We start from the raw sequence: 22,919 nt of genomic DNA, 5'->3' as shown, positions 1-22,919 counted from the left end.
ACCCTGCAGTTCTTTTTGTTTTCATCATAATTGGGAAGTCTCCATTTCTTCACATCTTCTCTTTTTCCATGCACCGATCATCCATATCCCGCACACAGAACAATATAAACATATATATATATATATATATATATATATATATATATATATATGTACATGATATTTATAAATATATATATATAATATATATGATATATATTATATATATATATATGTATATGATATTTATAAATATATATATATAATATATATGATATATATTATATATATTTTATATATATTATGTATATGATACATATTATATATATATATGTGGGTCGCGATAATCCAGTGGGTAGAGCGTTGGACTGCTGACCAGACGGTCCCGGGTTCGATTCCCGGGCAAGGCACTCTGGGCACCTACAGCTCCACCCAAGCTAAAGTGATTTTTCGGGTACCAGGATTTTCTGGGAAACCATAACCGGCACAGGGAAAGGAACTGGCCCCCCTACCCTGAAGTGTGAATTTCACACGCCGTATAGGGCTTAGTACTGGGTGATCTCTACCATCACCTACTAAACCGACCTTCGGATTGATTACAGTGTTTATGTTTTTTATGAATAAATAAATATATATATATATATATATGTTTATATATATATATATATATATATATATGTATATATATATATATATATACATATGGTGGAAGGGCTTGCGCGTTCCGATGACCACTAGAGCTATACTGACGGGCAACCGAGCCACCGAGCAACCATACGGTGGAATAGGTCGATAGGATATACGATCAATTATAGGACATATTCGCGTGTGTTCCTTCAGGGAAACATTTGATAATGATGGGGGATTGGAATGCGACGGTAGGTGAAAGAAGGGATGGTGATTAGCTGGGGGACTACGGTTTAGGCACGAGGAATGACTGCGGGGAGAAAGCATTTGAGTTCTGAAGGAGACAGGGGTTAGTCATCACCAACACTTGGTTCACAGGTAGACACCACAAACGACATTCGCACAGCTTCCCGGGAGCGGATGCGGGCTCTGACCACAACTATTTAGTTATTATGAAATGCATATCTACATAATACCCCGCAAGGAAAGGGAAGGAACAGGATAGGGATGTTGGACGGGATGAAGGGAGGAAAAAAGTATTCAGAGATGAAGAGGGACCTGATGTCGAGCAGGATACTGGATTTTGTGTTTTGTTTGGAGTCACAAAATATTTATTTAGTAGCTGTGTTTCTCCAAAAAGCTAACTTATCCGATAGATTACCTAATAATAATAATATATAGTCATATTCAAATTCACGAATTCCCGCCAGATGGCGAAGAAATATTCACTCACATGGAAATACGTTTGAATAAAAGGTATAGCATTACATATCAAGGACGAATACAGGAGATGTGAGGTATGGGGAATTGAGCAGATCACAAGGGCAAAAATATTTCCTCAACGGGGCTTGAATCCCGGGTCTTTTGAATTGCCTATGGTAACTTGGTATGGTATGATGGTCTATTGTAACCACGAGCTATGATATAAGTGATTTTATTCAGGCTAGAATGCCAAAGAGTTTTTTTGCATCATGCATATCAGGTCACAGATTATGTGTGCATCATGTTTTTACTTTATATAAATATTTATATGTGTATATACGGAGATACGGCGCGGAAACATGGTCATTAAAGCAGGATGGACGTAGATTGGAGGCTTTTGAAATGTGGGTGTGGAGAAAAATGGAGAAGGTGAAATGTACAGAGAAGAAAAGAAATGAGGAAGTGCTTGGTATTTTGGATGAAGAGAGGGGTTTGTTGGGAGAAATCCTATGGAGACAGGAAAAGTGGATGAAGGGGGTATTGACCGGCAGTGGGATGTTGAAGACTGTAATAGAGGGGAGAATGATGGGCAAACGAGGAAAGGCAAGGTACAGGATAGGGATGTTGCTGATTCAATGGAAATCTACCTAAAAAGGCACATTTCGGATTTAACAACTACCGCCATGTATGACACATCTTGGAATTCCCCTATGCTTTATACCGGCATTCCTGGGGTCATTATTTTGCTTCCCTATATACCTAACAATTCTTCCTTTCACGGTCTATGAAGTGCCACCTATTTGTCTTTTTCCCCCACTCTTTCTGCTCACTACTAATTTCACCTGGCAACTTCCGCTTTTCTCTTATCAAATACCAAACTTTGCATCTGTGTCGAATCAACATAATTTCTCCACCGTTCTTGTCCATTACCGCAAATTAAACTCCCAAAATTCATGCATCTAAGCTTTTACTCTTGGCTTGATGAGCATGCTACAGATCCATACAGCGATTTGGTTATTCTGTTCTTCACGATTTTACTCCGTGCACCTGCCATCGATTCGCAACCTATTGCAATTTTTTTCACTAATGCAAATACCCCATTAATTTACTACCTACCATGCCCATTTTCCTGCAACATATCACAAAAATACCTTAAATTTTCCACTTACTTCAGTTTATTATCTCGCAGTCTAATGTTTAACTAAACCTCCGCCACTTTTTAAAAATCTCATTTCGTTGGTATTTTGTGATTGATCCTCATAAACGTTTTTACCTGCGGTAAAATCTCTAAATCCTTGTTTATTTTTTCTGACATCCTATTACTGACATTATGGGTTTCCCTTTCATTTCCAGCCTGATCCTCCCAGAAATATCTATTTTGCACCTTCTATATCGTTTTAATGACAAATCAAAGTAACAACTTTATTACAGTCACTCTTATTGTTATGGCTCTTTTATCGTCAAGTGTTTATTACATTCTTTTTCATGAAATTGGAAGCAATACTGATATAACAGTGCCTTTTGGTCAAATTTCTTCTTAATAAAGCTATGAATGAGTCCGTTAGAACTCAACCACTCCCATTTTCCTAAATCACTGAGTAGAATTGCAGGGATATTACAAGAGATGCATCGTTTTTATGCTCACAGCCAATATCGTTTGATTTTCTTTAAAGCATACTCTTCACAGTAGTCATATGGGGCTAGGCCTGATGTACTCTTATCAACGCCTTCCCAGCATCATACTCTCTTTCTCTGTCTTAAATTTTTGGCTTCATATGCTTAACATATAGCCATTCTATATGACATTTCCGTGTTGACTGGGTTTTTCTTCGGCGAAGCCATACTTCCTGTCGGCTCACTGGTAGTGTATATGATTTTTCCTTTCTTACCTTTTGAAAGCTCCTAAAACTTTCTCCATTGGCTCCCCCTTTCGTCCTGCATTTATGTTTAAGCTTTCATCACAATCATTTCGCCCCATTAAGTAAAAAAGTAGAACGTAAAATAATGTTTCATTATCATCTTCTGAATTCTTTTTACAAGATAGAAGGGTATTTCGACAGTCTCTGATTCTTCATTGCTTTCCCGTAGCGTCAAACCTATCACCTGATTTGCAGACTACTCTCTCATTATCACCAACATTATCTCTTCCTTCCGGTAATCATACTTCCCATATGCTTAAGCAATATCCCAAAACCGCAAACTCCGCAAGAAAATTATTTATGAGAAAGAAATTGGGGAGATTAAAAAAAACATCACGTCCTCAAATAGTTTAATTTACCGATTATATCAAACTTTATAACAATTTTTGAGGTTAATTTTGATATTTAAATAATAAAAAAAGAAAAATACGCGTAATTAATGTCATTTCTCTATCTCAAAATCTTTAGTTTAGTTTTAAACTTGTGTTCAAGTTCTCGTTTTCTTTTATAGCAAAGATTCACATATCACGGGTAAAAAACATTTTCTGTAGCAAACGGTATTCAAAAATTCACTTCGGATAACCTCGTCAAGGAGAAATAATTAGCTGAGATAAGGACCCATGGTCTTACAAGCTCACCCCGAGCTAGAATCACAGGGAAGACAGGAATAAAACAAGAATTCGTTGAAATTCGTCACGCCTCGCTAAAATCAATGAACGCCGTCCGCAGTCTGTCAAATAACTAAGTTGGGTTCGTTTGTCAATACTTAAAAATAAGTTTTACTTTCCATTATATCTTAAACATAGAGGAGCAAAATTGGGAAATATAATCCTGAAAAGCAGTCATTGTTGAAAATAAACCATCACATTCGAAAAAACGAATTTATAAATGCTAATTTTTTACGGTCTACATATTTTCAGGGAAGTTGACATGTTTGTGTGCTGATGTAGGACCAAATAAAAATAATCATCACCAAGCGTTTAATATTGACTCTGATTTAAGTATTTTCATTTTCAATTCAATTACAATTTTATTTCTCTAACGCTTCCATAAACACACATTAAACAATTTAATATATTACGTGATATTGCTTTAACGCACATTCAAAATCCGTATTCAGTTAAACTACATTTGAGCTCAATATTTCGCTTCAAATTTTGACAAATGTTCCTTTGTCAACAATAAGTGTATTAAAGCCCAGTCTCCCCATCTTTACTTAAAAGTCTATTAGTCCTCCCCAACCACCAGCCACTTGGGTGCCGTCAATTGCAGGAAACAATTAGGATCCAGGTGAGTTGAAACTCCTTAACGCACCGACGGGAACTCCGAAAGCCATCAAAGTAGAGCGTGCACTTGCTTCAACAAACAGGTTTGCGGAGGATCCTGGGTGACCTTCATGAACGTGCACTCACGTCACACCCAACGCCACCGTCACGCGAGGCCATGGCATCCAGCATCCGCCCCCACTGGTGCACCATTTCTTCCCCCCCCCCGCATGTCGCGGGGGGGGGGAGAAATACTTGATAAAACATGGAAATCAATCGCACCAAACATTATCAAGTCATCGTTTCCAATTCCCGTTTCATTGGCACCTAAAATAATGAACGGGGTTCGTTATTGTTAGTGCTACACTCTCTTACGTATTCCGTGTCGACTTACAGAATGAAATACTCATATTAAATGATTTGAGAATTTTGCAAGAACAATGTACAATTATAAGTATTGAAAATCGTTATCTGAAGTTATACTAGATTTAATGCGACTTTCTGACCACTTAAAAATTGAAGTAATAAAATTGGATTATAGATCTGTAATCTGGTAATCATTAACGTAATAATTGCCTCTTCACTAGTATATTAGCCATCTCGCTATTTTACTTTTTCATGTTGTCATTAATTTCCTCGCAGCATCTTTCAATCCTTTCTTCCTTTGCCTTCTCGCGCTGTCGTATGACCTGGTTCCGCAACTATTTATAAAGGTCTTTTTACTCTCATTTCTTGGATTCTTGTATTTTCTTCTTTCGCCTATGAGACCTCTTATTTGAGCTGTTATCCATGGCTTCTTAGATATTTCCGCCTCGCTCACAAGGAGCTCATCTGCCGCCTTGCTTTTTATACTCTTCATTTTTTTCCATCGACCGTCAGTGCTGGCATTATCATTATTTCCTTCTACTTGAAATACAATCCAATCTCCCATTGCTATGAGGTTTTCCTTTCCTTTTTCTGTTCCTAGAACCTCTTTCAGTCGTTCGCATGCTCCTTCTATTTTCTCAGCTGAAACTATCACTGTGTCTGTGGGTTCTCCCTCTATTGTCTTTAGAACCCTCTCACTGTATTGCCAGCACGATTTGACTCTTCTTGCCCACTCCTTTGATGTGGCGCCCGCTCCTGCAATTCTCTATTCGTCTCCTGATTATGTATCCGTCGCTCCAGAAGTCGTCGGCTCGGGCCCAATTAGTCTTGCTCACTCCTTGGATGTCGATACCCAAACTGTCCATCTCCATCTTAGCATTTCCCAACTTCCCGCACACTCCAAATGATCTCACGTTCCCTATCCCTATCCAGCATTTATTCACCTTGACTGCTGTTTCCCTTCCGGTAGTCCCCACCCGGAGTTCAGATTGGGGCACTATTTTGCCTCCGGAATATTTCACCGGGAGGAAAGCCATTATATCACATTTGAATGCAAGACTTAGAATGCATACTCTAGGGAGACTAATATGGTGGTTTCCCACTGCCGTCCACATCGCAGTACTGTGGCCGATGCCGTGCAGTTCAATCTGACCCGAAGCTGTGGCAGCTGAAGCCGCGCCGACCCACTCGGTCTGCGCCACCAGTGCTTAATGGTGAAACTGCTGCCTTTCACCATGGTTTCAGGGGTCTATTTTCATCGTTGCCTCGTTCCGAAATACAATTATTGCATTTTCTACTGATATTTAGTTGCCTCGCTCCGATAAAACTATTAACAAATTTTTATGAACTGAAAAATTTCAGTCGGTGCCTGGAATTGAACCCGCGTCTTCCGGCTACATAGGCAGACACGCTACTCTAGTTCAATTATATAAATAAATAAATATATACACATATATATGTGTATTTTCATATTCATATATTTATTTTTCTGATATCTATTTCCCTGTATCTATTTCCTTATCGCATTTTCCTTATACGAGGTTTGCTATTTAAATTTTCAGCCTAATAGTTATAAGACCAAAATTTACTATTAAATGTAGCTTAATTTTTTCCGAAGTATTCTCCATGACAATCCATACACTTTTGCATGCGCTCGAACCAACTTTTGTAACACTTTTTCCACTCCGATTGAGGTACCTAAAAAACGTAGTTTTTGAATGAATCAACGGCTTCTTCGGGCGCCGAAAAACGTTTTTTCCTTGATAAACGGGAATAAAAAGAAGTCATTTAGTGTTAATTCAGGGCTGTAGGGAGGCTGACCCATCAATTCCACGTTCTGGCCAATCAAATAGGTAGTAGTTTCAGCCGATCTGTGAGAGCTTGCTTTGTCATGATGAAGAATGATCCTTCGTTGCCGCTTATTTTTCCGTATTTCACCAAACACTTCTGGCAAACAATGAATGGCTCGTGTACCATTCAGAATTCACGGCTCTACGTTGCTCAAATGGTACGGTTGCCACACGTCCAGTTATTTCGAAGAAACAGGCGATCATTTGCTCCGATGTGTTCTGTGCGCGAATCACTTTTGTCAGATTTGGCTCGTCTTGGAAGACCAATTCATTGTTCTGTTTTTGGTTTCGGGCTTACACGCATGGATCCAAGATTCGTCACCTGCGTAAATGTCATACACAGCTTTTGATACACCGCGATAATACGATTTGTTGAGCATTTCTTTGCATAAATTTACACGAGCACCTTTTTGAGATTTTATCAAATTTTGCGGGATCCAACGCGAACAAATTCTTTTCACAGCTAAATGTTCATTTAATATCTTATTGATGCTCGTCATATTAATTCTCAAAGATGCTTCAAACTCACGATTTGTCACAAAACGATCTTCCTTTACTAGTTCTTGTACAGCATTAATGTTTTCTGGCACAACAACTGATTTTGGATGACCATCAAGACTTTCGTTGCTGAGCGAACGGCAGCCATCATAATGGAATTCGTTATGCCAGTTTCACAGTATCAATATAAAGTGGAAGTGAGTTGCCCTTCTGTCTTGACAACCCACGTCCAAAGTCGTAAAAAATCATCGCACGAAAGTGTTCACGATTCAACTCCATTTTTTCGCTGAGACAAAATTTTCGAGTCGCTTTAAACAACACAAGTTATGATCAAACGATAAAAGGTTTAGAAAAAAAACAGCTTGAAAATGGTCAAACTATCAGATAGAAGCGTGAGATGGCGCCTTAAGACCTTATTGCTGTAAATGCTCAATATTTAAATAGCAACTCTCGTGCCTATTTCCATCTGAATATTTGTCCGCAATGTGGCGGAATTTCGTGTATGAATATTTGGCCAATGTGGCTTATCTCTTTCCTCTGACCATTCGTCCCATGAAACGCGCTGTTTCTATCCTTTATGATGTTGTATGATTGCTTTCCATCTGGCCTTTCCTCTTTTACGTCGTATATTTCTCCTTCTGTGGGTGAAATAGCTCCCTAACGCCAAATCCTGGCCAAAGAATCGGGGCAATCGGTTGCACAAATCCCCTGCAGATTTCAGTGTAAACTACGTTTCCTCAATAGCTCAAGTGGTTAGTGCATCGGCCCGGCAGTTCGAAAGATCCGGTGTTCAAGTCGCGGTCAAGGAAGTAATTTTGAGCTTGTGATCTGCTCGATTCCACTTTCCCCACCTCTCCTCTGTTCGTCATTTATGTGTGTTCCTATCCCTTTTCCTTGTATCTATTTCCATGTGAATGAATTTGATCGCCATATGGCGGGGTTTTGTATTTGAATGTGTATTTCGCAAATATGGCTCGTCTCTTTCTTCTGGTTATCCGTGCCACGAAACGCACCGTTCCTATCCTGTGTGATGTTGTTTGATTGCTTTTCCACTGCTCTTTCCTCAGGTGTGTCGTCTATTTCTCCTTTGGTGGGTGAAAAAGCTCCCTAGCGCCATCTATTGACCTAAGAATCCAGGCACTGGGGTGCATAAAGCCATTTGGGTGCCCCCTCAGATCTCAGTGTAAATAACGTTTCCGCGATAACTAGGAAAAGCCTGTTTCCAGCGAGGGCCTGTTTTTGCCGGCGACCGAGGCATCGGCCGCCGGGATTGGAGAGAGGCACTGCCGGGCTCTTTCGGATATCGATGGTCTGATCGTGTTTTATTTAGAGTAGCGGTTGACCACCTAATTCTTCTAAAAGCGTCAGGCTTGACTCTAGACTTTCTACGGCCGGGAAGGCCGTGCTTAGTTTAGTTACCTGGTTCAAGACTGACCTCCTCTCTTTGTGTGGATCTCAAGCTGCTTTTTGTTTACTACCACCGGGTGCGAGTAGCGGGGAGGGAGCGCACATGAGTGTTTTTACCCTTCGGAGAGCCCGTTCTTTTGGTGGAATTTCCTTATTCACGCAAGCGTGCTAAATTTGATGATTTTTTTAAAATGGCTGTGCTCCGCTTAAACGCCATACAAGTTGGCGAGAAGGCAAAGTCCCCTACCCTTTGGAGGTCCACCTCTTCACGTTGGAGTCGCTGGGCTTCACACGCGAAGAGATAGTGGCGATCAAATTAGGATACAATCACCATTCGATATTCCTGAAGTTGGCAACCGAAGCTACAATGACTAGGATTTTAGACAATGCTCCGCGGAAACTACCGTTTCCGTCCTTGAGTGACCAGAGAACGACAATAGCTATTGAAGAGACTTCCGGCAGCCCGTGTAATGTCAGGGTTCTTTGTCTCCCCGTGGAGATCCCGTTGGAAGATATAACAAGCGAGCTCCAGCGTTTTGGTAAAATGCATTGCTCTTGGGAGAACAGGTGGGAGGGAGACAAAATGGCGCACGTGTTTACGGGCACTATGGGGGAGCGGATGACGGTGGAGTGAAATATCCCCTTGTACGAGGGTCATCCGGAAAGTAGTACCCGTTCGTGCCGCATGAAGTGCTGACGACGCGAGTAGCCGCTGGACGAGGTCAGATAGCTTCAGTGGCTTGTCTGCCTTCTCTGAGCCAAGTTGCGTGACGCTAGCATTGCCTGTGTTGTTTCTGTGATTGTTTACAATGTTTAAAAAAATTGAGAACGCCGCCAGTTGTGAAGTGAGGGCAGTGATTAAATTCCTCAATGCAAGAAACGTTCGCCCATGTGATATTCATCGCCAATTAAAGGAGGTGTATGGAGACAATGTAATGGACGAGTCGTCTGTTCGGCGGTGGTGTCGCAACTTCAACATGGGGAGGGGGAACACACACGACGATGAGCGTTCTGGGAGACCGTCTGTCATTACAGACCAACTGGTGAGCTCAGTTGACGAATTCGTGAGGAACGATCGGCGCGTCACAATTGATGACATCTGTGAGCATTTTCCCAATGTTTCTCGAACAATTGTTCATGAAATTGTTAAACACCATCTGCATTATGCAAAAATTTGTGCAAGATGGGTCCCTCGCGTATCTCAATGAGCTGGCGGCGAAGGACTATGCAGCAGGAATACAGAAACTTGTCACACGTTATGACAAATGCCTTAATTTGCTTGGAGATTATGTTGAGAAGTAGTTTAAAGTATCCTCTTTCAAATAAAATTTTTTATGTTTGTTAATATTTACTTTTGTGTCTTTATTTCACGAACGGGTACTACTTTCCGGATGACCCTCGTACCTCCACATCGACGGAAACCGGGCCAACATTATCCATGAGGGTCAGCGCCACGCTTACGCCCGCTGCAAGCAAGAAGGCCACGAGCGCAAAACCTGCCCTCGAAACCAGGGAGAGAAGAGCTATGCGGAGGCAATGACGATGGCCTCCAACTCTAACGCCACCGTGGAGATGGACGAGCCCGAGGTGACTGTGGAGGAGAGGGCGCGGTCACTGCTGCTCAGCGAGCGTGCAGCCCTGCCTGCAGCGGCCCCCCGCATCCTCCACTTGAAGGGAAATGTAAGCGGGAGCGAAAACCATCAAATCCTAGTCTCGGATACGGATCTACAAATAGCTCACGTGCCTACAACCTCACCTAATATCACACTACATCTGGCCCCTGTTCCGTGAACCCGCCAAACGAGGAGGGATCGTCTTTCGCCCCCCTTCCGCCGCCCACGTCATCGACGCCCTCTCCTAGCAATCCTTGCATCACGGGCTGTAAACGCCCCAAAAACTTCCGGTGAAAGGCGTGGAGGATGCATCTGATTGCCATTGTTTCCCGCCCCCAACATCTCGCCCATTGATCCCTTTATCTTTTACAATAAAGGAAGCGCTACCGACCCTGGAATTCGACATGCAAACAAGTTTCCCGAAGTCATAAGTCCCGGATACACCATCGCCCTTCTCCATTGAGGACAGCCAAGGTGTCGACGATCTTCCCAGTACTCCTCTAGAGACGGACCACATGGAACTATCTCCCCTGAGTTTTCCCGACCATACCCCTTCGGCCGAAGACCCCCAGCCCGCCACTCCGACCCTCCCAGAGGGTGCCTACTGCCCTGAGGCGGTCCCCATCGGTGCTCTCTCTCGAAGACCCCCCGTGGAACGCTGCCGAAGTACCAGCTCTTTGTGGAGACCACGGCAGGCTCTTCCTCTTCGGACGAGATCGGGGGCAAGGATGCGGCGACATGCCGCGCCCTCGCTCGTCGGCCCGTCGGACGAAGCGTCACGGGAAGCGGCGAAGCACTCGTCGCCCGGGGTCGAGTCGCAAACGGAGCGACGTTAGCGACGACCACAAATCTGGTGTTTTCCGGTACCCACACGGTGCGGGACCCACTTGGTCTGTCGCTGAAGGGTTTTTTTGCCGAATGACTGTGCTATCAACGATAATTGACACCCTACTGTCACTTATTTCTCTCAAAGCATAATTTTCCAAGGCTACCTAAAATCTTCCTCCTAATATCTGTGGGCCTCCCCTTCCTTTCTGTTTTCACGGTATTAGTGCTCACATGTACATGAATGCGTCTGTAAACATATATTTGAATGTGTATGTACGGGTGCATTTACAGTATGCATTTGAATGTGTATATGTCTGCGTTATACATATACATATTATTAATGTTCGTAGTAGTAGTAGTAGTTTTGAGGGGAGGCGACCGACAGCTAAGGTCATTTGCGCCATAGGGGAAGGACAGGAAAGGATGAAGGGTGGAGAGAAACCCGGCGTCGGCATTAGCCTACTCTTTACGAAAGGCGCCAAGGGGTCCGCGGCTTAACGTCCCATCCGACGGACGGCGTACTCACTCAAAGTGCCCTCCACAAAGCACCTCAAGTAGGGATCGAGATATTAATGTTCGTATGCATACATATAAATACTTATATAAAGGAAGAACATGATGCACACATAATCTGCGACCTGATATGCATGATGCGAAAAACCTCTTAGGCATTCTAGACCGAATAAAATCACTTATATCTTAGCTCATGTGGTTACGATAGAGCATCGGCCCGGCAATTCAAAAGACCCGGGATTCAAGCCCCGTTGAGGAAATATTTTTGCCCTTGTGATCTGCTCAATTCCCCATACCTCACATCTCCTGTATTCGTCCTTGATATGTAATGCTATACCTTTTATTCAAACGTATTTCCATGTGAGTGAATATTTCTTCGCCATCTGGCGGGAATTCGTGAATTTGAATATGACTATATATTATTATTATTAGGTAATCTATCGGATAAGTTAGCTTTTTGGAGAAACACAGCTACTAAATAAATATTTTGTGACTCCAAACAAAACACAAAATCCAGTATCCTACTCGACATCAGGTCCCTTTTCATCTCTGAGTACTTTTTTCCTCCCTTCATCCCGTCCAACATCCCTATCCTGTTCCTTCCCTTTCCTCGTTTGCTTAACATTCTCCCCTCTATTACAGTCTTCAACATCCCACTGCCTGTCAACACCCCCTTCATCCACTTTTCCTGCCTCCATAGGATTGCTCCCAACAAACCCCTCTCTTCGCCCACCATACCAAGTACTTCCTCATTTGTTTTCTTCTCTGTCCATTTCACCTTCTCCATTCTTCTCCACACCCACATTTCAAAAGCCTCCAATCTACGTCTATCCTCCTGCTTCAATGACCACGTTTCCGCACCGTACATAGCTACGCTCTATATCAAAGTTTTTACGACTCTTTTCTTAACATCCTTACTCAACGTCCCTCTCATTAACTGCCTCCTCCTTGTGAAAGCCTCTTTGCCTAGCGCAATTCTTCTCCTTACGTCCTCTTTGACTGTGTTGGTAGAAAATGACTACCGAGATACGTAAACTATTCTACCTGCTCTAGTTTTTGCCCCCCTATTTTAATGTTTAGGTTAGCCTTTTTATTTCTAGAAAATCGCATAACCTTCGTTTAATTAATATTAATTCTCATCCCATACCTGTTGCACTGAATTTCCAATTCACTCAGCAATGCATGCAACCCCTTGGCTGAATGACAAACTAAAGCTTGGTCATCAGCAAACCTAACTGATTCTACGGATTCCCCGCCCATTTTCATTCCTACCACGCTCCTCCCATGCCTGGTTAATTATTTCCTCTACACACAGGTTGAACAGCAATGGCGACAATGGGCAACCCTGCCTTACACCTCTTCGTAACACTGCCCACCAGGACTCCCCGTTCACCACTCGCACCTGAGCAGTCTTAGACATGTACAGGTTGCGGATTAGCCTCCTGTCCCTCCAATCTATTCCTATTTGCTTCAATATACTCATTCGTTTTCTCAATTCACTCTATGAAACGCTTTTTCGAAATCTACGAAACAGGCACACACGTCCTGATTGTATTCTATATTCCTCTCGATTGTTAATCCCATTTCTGCCAGAGCATCGCGAGTACCTCTCCCCTTCCTAAACCCAAACTGATCATCCCCTAAGTAATCATTTGCCTTACTCTCTATCCTTTTGTTTATGATCCTGAGAACAACTTTAGCTGCGTGGGATATCCAAATTATTGTCCTGTAGTCCTCACATGATGTAGCCTTTACCTTTTTCGGAATAGGAATTAACCCTGACCTCACAAAGTCTTCCAGCCAGATTCCTTCCTCATAGATACTAAGAATGAGCCCATACAACCTCTTCCTCCCATATTTTCCTAAAAATTTCAGTGGTTCTTTATATAAATGTCATCACCGTACATAGCTACGCTCCATATCAAAGTTTTTACGAGTCTTTTCTTAACATCCTTACTCATCGTCCCTCTCATTAACTGCCTCCTCCTTGTGAAAGCGTCTTTGCCTAGCGCAATTCTTCTCCTTACGTCCCTACTACTTTGACCGTTCTGGTCCAAAACACTACCGAGATACGTAAACTATTCTACCTGCTCTAGTTTTTGCCCTCCTATTTTAATGTTTAGCTTAGCCTTTTTCTTACTATAAAATCGCATAACCTTTGTTTTATAAATATTGATTCTCATCCCATACCTGTCGCACTAAATTTCCAATTCACTAAGCAATGCTTGCAGCCCCTTGGCTGACTGACAAACTAAAGCTTGGTTATCCGAGAACCTAACTGATTTTACGAATTCCGCGCCCACCTTCATTCCTACCTCCAGTTCCTCCCATGCCTCTTTAATCATTTCCTCTGCATACAGGTTGAACAGCAACGGTAATAATGGGCAACCCTGCCTTACACCTCTTCCTAACGCTGCCCATCCGGACTCCCCGTTCCCCAACCGCACCTGAGTAGTCTCAGACATGTACAGGTTTCAGATTAGCCTCCTTTCCCTCCAATCTATTCCTTTTTTCTGCAGAATACTCATTAGTTTTTCCCAATTCACTCTATCAAACGCTTTTTCGAAATCTACGAAACAGGCAAATACCTCCTGGTTGTATTCTATATTCCTCTCGATTAATAATCTCATTACTGTAATGCCATCACGCGTACCTCTCCCCTTCCCAAACCCAAACTGGTCATCCCCTAAGTAATCAATTGCCCTACTCTCTATCCTTTTGTTTATGATCCTGAGAACAACTTAAGCTGCGTGGGATATCAAACTAATTGTCCTGTAGTCCTCATATGACGTAGCCTTTACCTTTTTCGGAATAGGAACTTAAACTGATCTCACAAAGTCTTCCGGCCAGATTCCTTCCTTATAAATACTACGGATCAGCATATATTGCCTCTTCCTCCCACGTTTTCCTAAGAATTTCAATAGTTCCGCGGGAATGTTATCCATCCCCATGGCCTTATTTAGTTTCATCTCCCTTAATGCCCTTTCTATCTCATTGTCTAGTATGCCTGGACCTACGCTATCTTCCCCTACGTCATGTTCCTTTTCAATGTATAACTTTGTTGGTCTAAGCTCTTTACTATACAGTTCTTCTTTATATTCCTTCCATCTCTCTTGGATCTTTCCTGCCTCAATTATTACCTTAGCCGCCTTATCTCTAACTGTTAGCATAGATCTTCCTTCATTACTTCCCGATAAAGATTTAACTTTGCTGTACAGCGTACCGATTTCACCCTTTCTCTGCAGACTTTCCATATCCTCGCACTGCGTCTTCCACCATGCTTCTTTTGCTTTGTTTGTTGCCCGCCTCAATTTATTGTTTAATACCTATATATATATATATATATAACACTTTTTGAAAGTCTCACGGACGTGAATAATAATGTATAACACTTAGCACTAGTGGACACAGACAAAAACACAGAAACACACAAAAAAAGAGAGAGTCACTATTTTTCGAATTTTCGGTGGTCGTTGCCACCTTTATCAAGGAAGAGAGGGACAGAACTGATGGACTGAGGGACAGAACTGAGGGACTGAACAGAGGGTTCTGTCCCTCTCTTCCTTGATAAAGGTGGCAACGACCACCGAAAATTCGAAAAATAGTGACTCTCTCTTTTTTGTGTGTTTCTGTGTTTTTGTCTGTGTCCACTAGTGCTAAGTGTTATACATTATATATATATATATATATATATACACACACATGTATATATATATGTATATATACGTGTATATATATGTATATATATGTATGTATATATATATATATATATATATATATATATATATATATATATATATATTTATATATACACATGTATATATATATATGTGTATATATACGTATATATATATGTATATATATGTGTGTATATATATATATATATGTAATTTGGGTCCCCCCTCGTATATATATGTATATACACGAGGGGGGACCCAAAAGTAACAGGAATGTGGTTATAGATTCTATAGTTCTCAGTATATTTACACTAAATTTTGTTCGCTTTCAAAGTATTCCCCATTGACCACATTGCACTTCTCCAAACGATGCTTCCATTTTTCGGAACATTTCTGAAACTCATTTATCGGGATGTCCTTTTTGCCTTCCAGCGATTTTTGTTTTACCTCCTCCACAGTGTCAAAACAATTTCCTTTCATGTCCCTTTTGAGTCTGGGGAGCAAGAAGAAGTCACAGAGAGCTGAATCCAGTGAGTGGGGGGGTGGACAATCCATGTCATCTTGTTTTTTGTCAGTCTTCAATTTACATTCCACCATTTTTGAAACGTGTTAACCACTCGTAGACTCTGGTTTTGCTTAGGGCAGCTTCCCCATAAGCAGTCTTGAGCATTGCAATAGTTTCCGCGGCCGATTTCCCCAACAGGAAAAAAATTTCACTGCAGCGCAGCAGCATTTGTTTTGTTTCAGAAGCCGTTTGCTTGTTTGCATCACAAAGAGCACCGTGCATGCAAACAACAATGTCCGTGACAACCATTCATCCCGCCAGCTGTGAAGTGTGTTATGTCGTGAGATTCTTGTATGCAAAAGGATTGCCGGCTGCTAAAATTCATCAGGAGTTATGCCTAGTTTATGGACCTACAGTTATGAGTGAAGGAAAGGCTAGGCAATGGTGCCGTGATTCTAAAAATGGACGAACTAATGTCCATGACGAAGAGCGAAGCGACAGGCTCCGTATTCTGACCGATGAAATTGTTTCGCAAGTGGAACAAAAACTGCAATGTGATCATCGATTGACGATTCATGACCTGGCTGAACAATTTCCACAACTTGGACGCACTACTGTCTACAATATTGTCACGGAAAACCACGGATACCACAACTTGTGTGCAAGGTGGGTACCGAAAATGTTCACCGACCATCAAACAGAGCAAAGAATGTCAAGTGGACGAGACTTTTTGGGCCCCCCACCCCCACCGTGCAGTTCTGACCTTACAACTAGAGACTACTTCTTCTTCTTGCACTTGAAACAGTGGTTCGGTGGACAACGTTTCGAAACCGAAGAGGAACTCTGCAACGGCGTTGTCAATTGGTTAAACTCTCCGGCGGCGAGCTTCTATGCAGAGGGGTTGAAGAAGCTGGTGCAGCGCTAAGAAAAATGCTTAGAAGTGAACGGCGCTTATGTAGAGAAGTGACGTAAGTTTGTAGCTAACTATAAGTACCAATAAAATGTGCTTCATATGAGTTTATTTTTCCTGTGACCGTTAGGTCCTATGTCCTAGCTATGTCCAGCATTCGAAAAGTCATTGAATTTGTTTAGTTGATTTTATTCAGATTATTTGAGCCACTAAAGTCACAGCGCTGACCATGAACTATTAAAGCGGTGATTAATTAAGATCCTGGTGACTGTTAGCATTGAAACAATCCAAGCAGCATGATAAAAAGGAAAAAAATAAGGGTCCGAAATGTAAATTCGAAATACATAAAAGTTTAAGGTTGGATCATGTCCATCATTCACTTTTGTCCTTTGGTGAACTGTAGTTACTCACCGGAAATGCGATTGGCAGTCTCTTGTCGAGCATCTTTCGCTGATTTCTCTCTCTTCCCGCTCTTTGAATAAATTCATCTGTGATTCTGTCAACATATTTAGTTCGGATGTCCTTCGGTGACACTATTCCCAATACTTCTTATAATTTTTTCATCTGAATCATTCGCCTGTATCTCACGCCCGTAGAACGGGAACTTTACCTTCCCTCGGGTAATCCCAACCTCCAGAACCAACCAGAGGATTAACTTATCAACAGAAAATTTACCCGAGAGAGGTCCATCACGACTATTATATTGCTCAATTAATGTGAGAAGTAGGAAATGGTGATCTGCTTTTCCTGGCGACAGAAATATGGTGGTTTCACCGTTGCTCTCCACATGTAAGCACTGCGACCTTTCGATAATTTTTACCCCGCCTGAAGTAAAATTAGATAAGAGTTATGATCTCTAACGTGACGACTTTGAAGTAGGGCTGCGGCCTCTTTCCGGTAATCAGTGGCCCGCTTTTTGGTGGAAGTGACTCAGTAGCACTCCTGTACGAATTTTCTTTAGAGCTTTTGGCGATCCAGCGCTATGAGAGACATTTCCGAATGTTAGTGCTAATTGACCACGGTTCCTAATTCAGGGAGTGTGGTTAACTTGCTGATTTCGCATCTAATATGAGATATGGAGTCACCTCGGTGTGGACCCACAATCCTCGCCACCAGATCGACGATTGCTAATAATAGATAAAATGCTACTTCACTATTTACCACCGAAATCGCAAACAATTTCTTTCCATTGTTCCTTATTAACACACGTCTTGTTGCTTAATTTTTTGTTTGAACGCGCATAACGTAAAATTGTAGAACTCCAGTATCATTATAAAAAATAACACTCAGTGTTACACTTAAATCTTTTACAATCCACATCTTACGTGGCTAATTATTTCACTCCTTGGATTCCCATTTCTAACTTCGATGTGACTCACGGTTTGCTAACCAAAGATCATTTGTATCGATTATCGCTAAAAAACATATCGATGGTCTAAACCCGATGAATTTAGACGCATCGAACTCCCATCGATGGTTGCTCAACTCGCCAGCGTGAATTATTTTAGCAGCCGTGATCGCCTACTACCGTTTGAATCGAAATCGCAGTTGTCAACGATCCTTTGTTTGATATCACCAATATTGAGCTACGCGATATTTTGTGCGAGATAGCATAGAATACGAGAATATTTGATGAGCCATCGCCGTCTTCCGTGAAATAATATTCATATTTACAAAAAGGATGACTCAAAATTTTATTTTTAGGCATCCTCGGAAATTATTTTTGAACAATTAAAACATACTCAAATATCTATTCCGAGAAAAACTTTGAGTGACAAAATGGGCACCGCATTCTACGTCGCTCAGAACGTGTGAAGGTCCGAGTTTCTCTAAGGCATTCTCATCATTAATGTGAGTCTCATTCATTGGCATCCGTTGAGTGAAAACGCTGAGTTACTTTTCATAACCTTTCAATCGTAAAGAGAGACTCTCGTGAGAAAGTACATAGATCGCGATTGACGACTGCGTCCACTGCAGAGCGATCGCCCGGGGATGTCGGGAGGCAAACTCCGGTCCTTCTCGGGGCGACGAACGGATATTCTCTCGGCTCGCACTCCTAGTCGGGTGGGTGTTCCCCAGCCCTCCGGAGTGGAGGGGGTGAAGGGTGGGTCGTGGGGAGGCGTGCGTGGAGGCCACTACCGCTCCTCACGCACACACTAATATAGCAATTCAACAGGTGCCCCATGAGAGAGAAACTGATCTGGGACAAAATCTGTTTGTTACCTGTTGCAAGGAAATAAGGATCGTCTACCTGTAGGAGTCGTACCCTTCACGTGCACCCGCCCACCTTATACTCGTAGTCCGAACTCACCCTCGAAGATCTATTTGTAGTGAATGAATGTTCATATTTCGCGTAATTTTTAAATGCTCACCTATTGTCACCATATATTTTTCTACATAAGAGAGGCAAGAAGTCAAATCCCTTTGATGGTATGTCAATGCATAAGCTATTCACATTGCATGACATACTCAATAACTGTTTACTTGTGATATTAACTTTTCCCTATGATGCTGCTGTGGAATGTCTTGTTCCGGTTGAAATCAAGAATTGGTACATTAATGCCATCGAACATAATTTTACTCTGAATAATAGATCCGATGTAAACATCACAAAGATACAGAAAATTGCCTGATGCGATAATGTAATCCATTTTTCTTAAAATTAGTTGAAATGCACGCGTGATGTAATTCCCGCTGCGTAAATACTGAGTATAAAGGATGATCACAATGAAAATTATTGAATGACTGGTATAATTTTCTTGATATTGAAAAGAAATGCATGCATCTGTTTCTATTTAATCCTGCCAGTAGCTTTATGAGAAGCTACCTGATCCAATTAATTCAAGAGTCATGTTAAATTAACGAGAAGGTCGACTCAGATTGGAATGCATACTAACTTTGAATGGTTAATAGTAAAGTTTCCAAAGTACTTATAGCAATCTTCATTCCAATCAGTGCGCTCATTTCGTACATGAAGATATTTCATACGGTCATACCCGCAAAGCAGCCAGATACATACTTTCACAAATTCGACTTTAATGTATTCATGAATGATAAAACTATTTGTCGCTTACCTTCCCATCTATGCTGCATACTTTGATTCCAGCGAGGGATATGACCAGCAAAACAGGCTTAGTCCTGGGGGGGCCCTGAAATAAAAAGCAGGATAGTTAGTGGATTCCAGCTAAGTGAGCAAGCACTACTTCTTCTGTTGATAGAAAACATTCAATAGCCCGTTCTCGTCCTTCAGACGAGGACAGCTTCAACTATATATAGTACTATTAATACATTTTATTAATCGTATCCCCTTTCCATGAAGAATGTCCATTATCTTTTCTAATAAGGGTAGAAAAGGGCAAATATTTAAAACTAAAAAGGTTGCAGAGCATGACTTTGTTATATTTCATTAGAGAAGCGACGTTATACCTGCAGTGGCACCATTGAAGCTGGCCATAGTGGCCTAAGAGAATTATAGGAGTTTATTTGGAGAGAAGATTTTGATTTCACGTCTTTTCGGGCCAAATGTTACTGTGAGCAAAAAAGAATCCAATCCGGTGTATGTTATATCATTCTAAGAGAGGTATAACGAGATGTGTCCAGATTTCGACGAATATTATAGGACCTACTACTATCTTTACTCAGTATTTTTTTCCAATTTGGAAGTCAAAAACAATATCTGGCTTCGGAGATTAACTATATTTATTTTTAGTGGTATATCACATTTAATTTTATGCACACAGCTTCCATTTTATCTTATGCCATGCATCTACAGCCCCAATTCCATGTCACCGAATTTCAAAGCACAATGGGGCGCGCTTCCATCCCTAACGAGATTCAATCCTCTCGAACGCAATACGCATTGGATAGTTTCTCACTATACTCGCAATCCTCACCAAGTAGGCAAGATCGTGGCAGTTTCTCCAGAGGAAAGTTTCATACAAAAAGCATGCACGGAGGAGTGTGACAGGTTCTCGGAATCACCACGAGATGTCAGTGCTGCTGCAACAAGTTTCCCGCATAATAATAGGTAATCCTTTATGAGTAAACACGTAAGGCGTCAGTGCTCTGGGAAGAGATCTGTGGTGCGGATGACTCTCTGTGGTTGCTCCAGTCTAGTGGTTCGTTAAGATGAAAAATATTGAGGTTCGAGCAGTGATTAAATACTTCGCAAAGGTAGGTATTAATGAAACCAAAGGAAATTCACGCCGACTTTCAGAGCACTGTGTGGGACTCTGCTCCTTCGTATTCAACTGTTGCCAAGTGGACGAACAAGTTAAAGTTTCGTCGGGACAGTTTAGATGATGATCAGCGGAGTGATCGGCAAAATGTGCCACTCCCCTAGATATCATGGCGAAAGTGCATTAAATGGTCCCGGGGAATCGCCAACTGAAAGGGCGGGAAATCGTTGAAGTAGTAGGGAGGTCATTTGAACGGCCGCATCCAATTTTAAAGTGGAAATGGATATGAAAAAATTATCTCCTAGAGAGTGCATAAAATTGTCATGGAAGATTGCAGAATTATAGTGCGAGAAATTGCTGAGCTGTAGGATGTCATTTAAAAAGTCACATTACACCGTGTGAAATACAATATGAGTAAATTATCTGCTAGACGGGTTCTGCGACTCTTGACGCAGTATCACAAACGAATCAGATTGGAAATCTCCGATCAATTTTTCACCCGTTTTAAGATCAACTAACAAGATTTTCTGCACCGGTTTGTGATCGCAGATGAAACATGGGTCCACTTCTATACTTATATACAAAAACAGTAGTCAAAGCAGTGGAAATATTTCAATGCAACAATTTCAGAGTGTAAAAATCATTCGCCTTGACCGGGATTCGAACCCGGATCCCTCAATGTCCGGTCCAGGGCTTTAGCCAGTTAAGCTATCGACCATCACCAAAGAAAACATAGACAATTCGGTCTGCCGGAAAGGTGATGACTTCAGTTTTCTGGGATGAAAAAGAGATTCTGCTGCTAAATTATCTTCCCACTGGTCAATATATTAATGCACAATGCTAGCTAATTAACCTCATGGATAGCTACAGCATAAAACACGCGGAAAAAGGTCAGATTTGCAAGGAAGAAAGTCATCTTTCATCAAGAAAATACATGCTCATACACAAGTATCGCTGATATGGCAAAAATATGTGAGCTAGATACAAATTGTGGCCTTACCCGCCTTATTCACTTGATTTGGCTCCATCAGATTTCAATCTCTTCCCCAAGCTCAAAATGTTCCCCAATGGATGGAAATTCTATCCAAGCAAAGAACTAACAGCTGAAGTAGACGGGTGTTTTGCGGACCTGAAGGAATCTTATTTTCGAGATAGGATCAAGACATTAGAACATTGCTGGACCAAGTGCATTAGTGTACAGGGAGACTACATTGAAAAATTAAAAAAATGCTGAGGTGAGTCGTTTATTTTTATTTATTTTCAAGAAATTTTCCAATACCATCGTATTTTGCTTAGAAAAAACTTAATAAGCTCTTACTTATTAAAAAAAACGTTCTTTAAGGATAAAATATTTAATGAGTCTCAAAATATCTAATGATAAAATCATTCTGTGGAATTATTTGAAGCAAATGTTGCTATTCCATTCAATATTCGGATATTACAAAAAAGTGAGAAACAAATTTTGTTACAGTGACATTTTGAGGATATTTTATAATGTCTTGTTAAACTGGAGGTTAAATTTAATCTCCGGTTAAGGCCAAATTCAGTTTCATGACCGCTGGTTAAGCCCAAAACCGATTGTTTAACAGCTCAATCACAGTCAGAAGATGTTGCAACAGCTACAATGTTCACATTGCCTAAAGATAAATGTAAAGTTTTTGTAAAATATTATTTGTCAGTAATCTTAGAGCTAAGTTGTTTGGGTCTAACAAGACATAATAAAATTGGGCCTAATACATTTTAATACTACAGGTTGCGGCAGCATTATTTGTTGATTTTAGCTCAAATCCCCTTTTTATCAGCAAATTATCCTGTCGCATTCAGTATGTAGTAATAATATATTACACATTATGGACATATTAAAATACATAATTATTGTAGAAATTAAAGTAATATATTATGCAATATTAATTAATTCGGTTATATCTATGAAGCTTTTTGTATATTTTTCCTTTTAAATTTGGAGCAATTCATGAAATCTAATAATTTACGAATATTTCTGAAAAGTTATTCAGGAAAATGCAGGGAAAACTACGTTTATTTCACACTTACATTTTAAAATCGGAAATTTACTTGTAGAAT

At 41.1% G+C, this 22,919-nt stretch overlaps 1 protein-coding gene across 1 annotated transcript in view; it reads right to left on the bottom strand.

Annotated features, from left to right (window-relative positions):
- Nucleotides 1–22,919, bottom strand: part of LOC139689434 (tensin-1-like) — a 297,006-nt gene that overhangs the window by 147,795 nt on the left and 126,292 nt on the right. Inside the window, exon 4 of the mRNA XM_071586557.1 lies at nucleotides 19,734–19,808. Within this exon, the coding sequence (XP_071442658.1) occupies nucleotides 19,734–19,808 (75 nt within the window). The remainder of the gene's footprint in view (nucleotides 1–19,733; nucleotides 19,809–22,919) is intronic.

Source organism: Hetaerina americana, unplaced genomic scaffold (assembly GCF_022747635.1).
Source record: "Hetaerina americana unplaced genomic scaffold, ioHetAmer1.1.p SCAF_23, whole genome shotgun sequence".
In the NCBI taxonomy this organism is placed as follows: domain Eukaryota; kingdom Metazoa; phylum Arthropoda; class Insecta; order Odonata; family Calopterygidae; genus Hetaerina; species Hetaerina americana.
The sequence above is the reverse complement of the archived record's forward strand: the minus strand, read 5'-3'. Positions and strand labels throughout refer to the sequence as shown.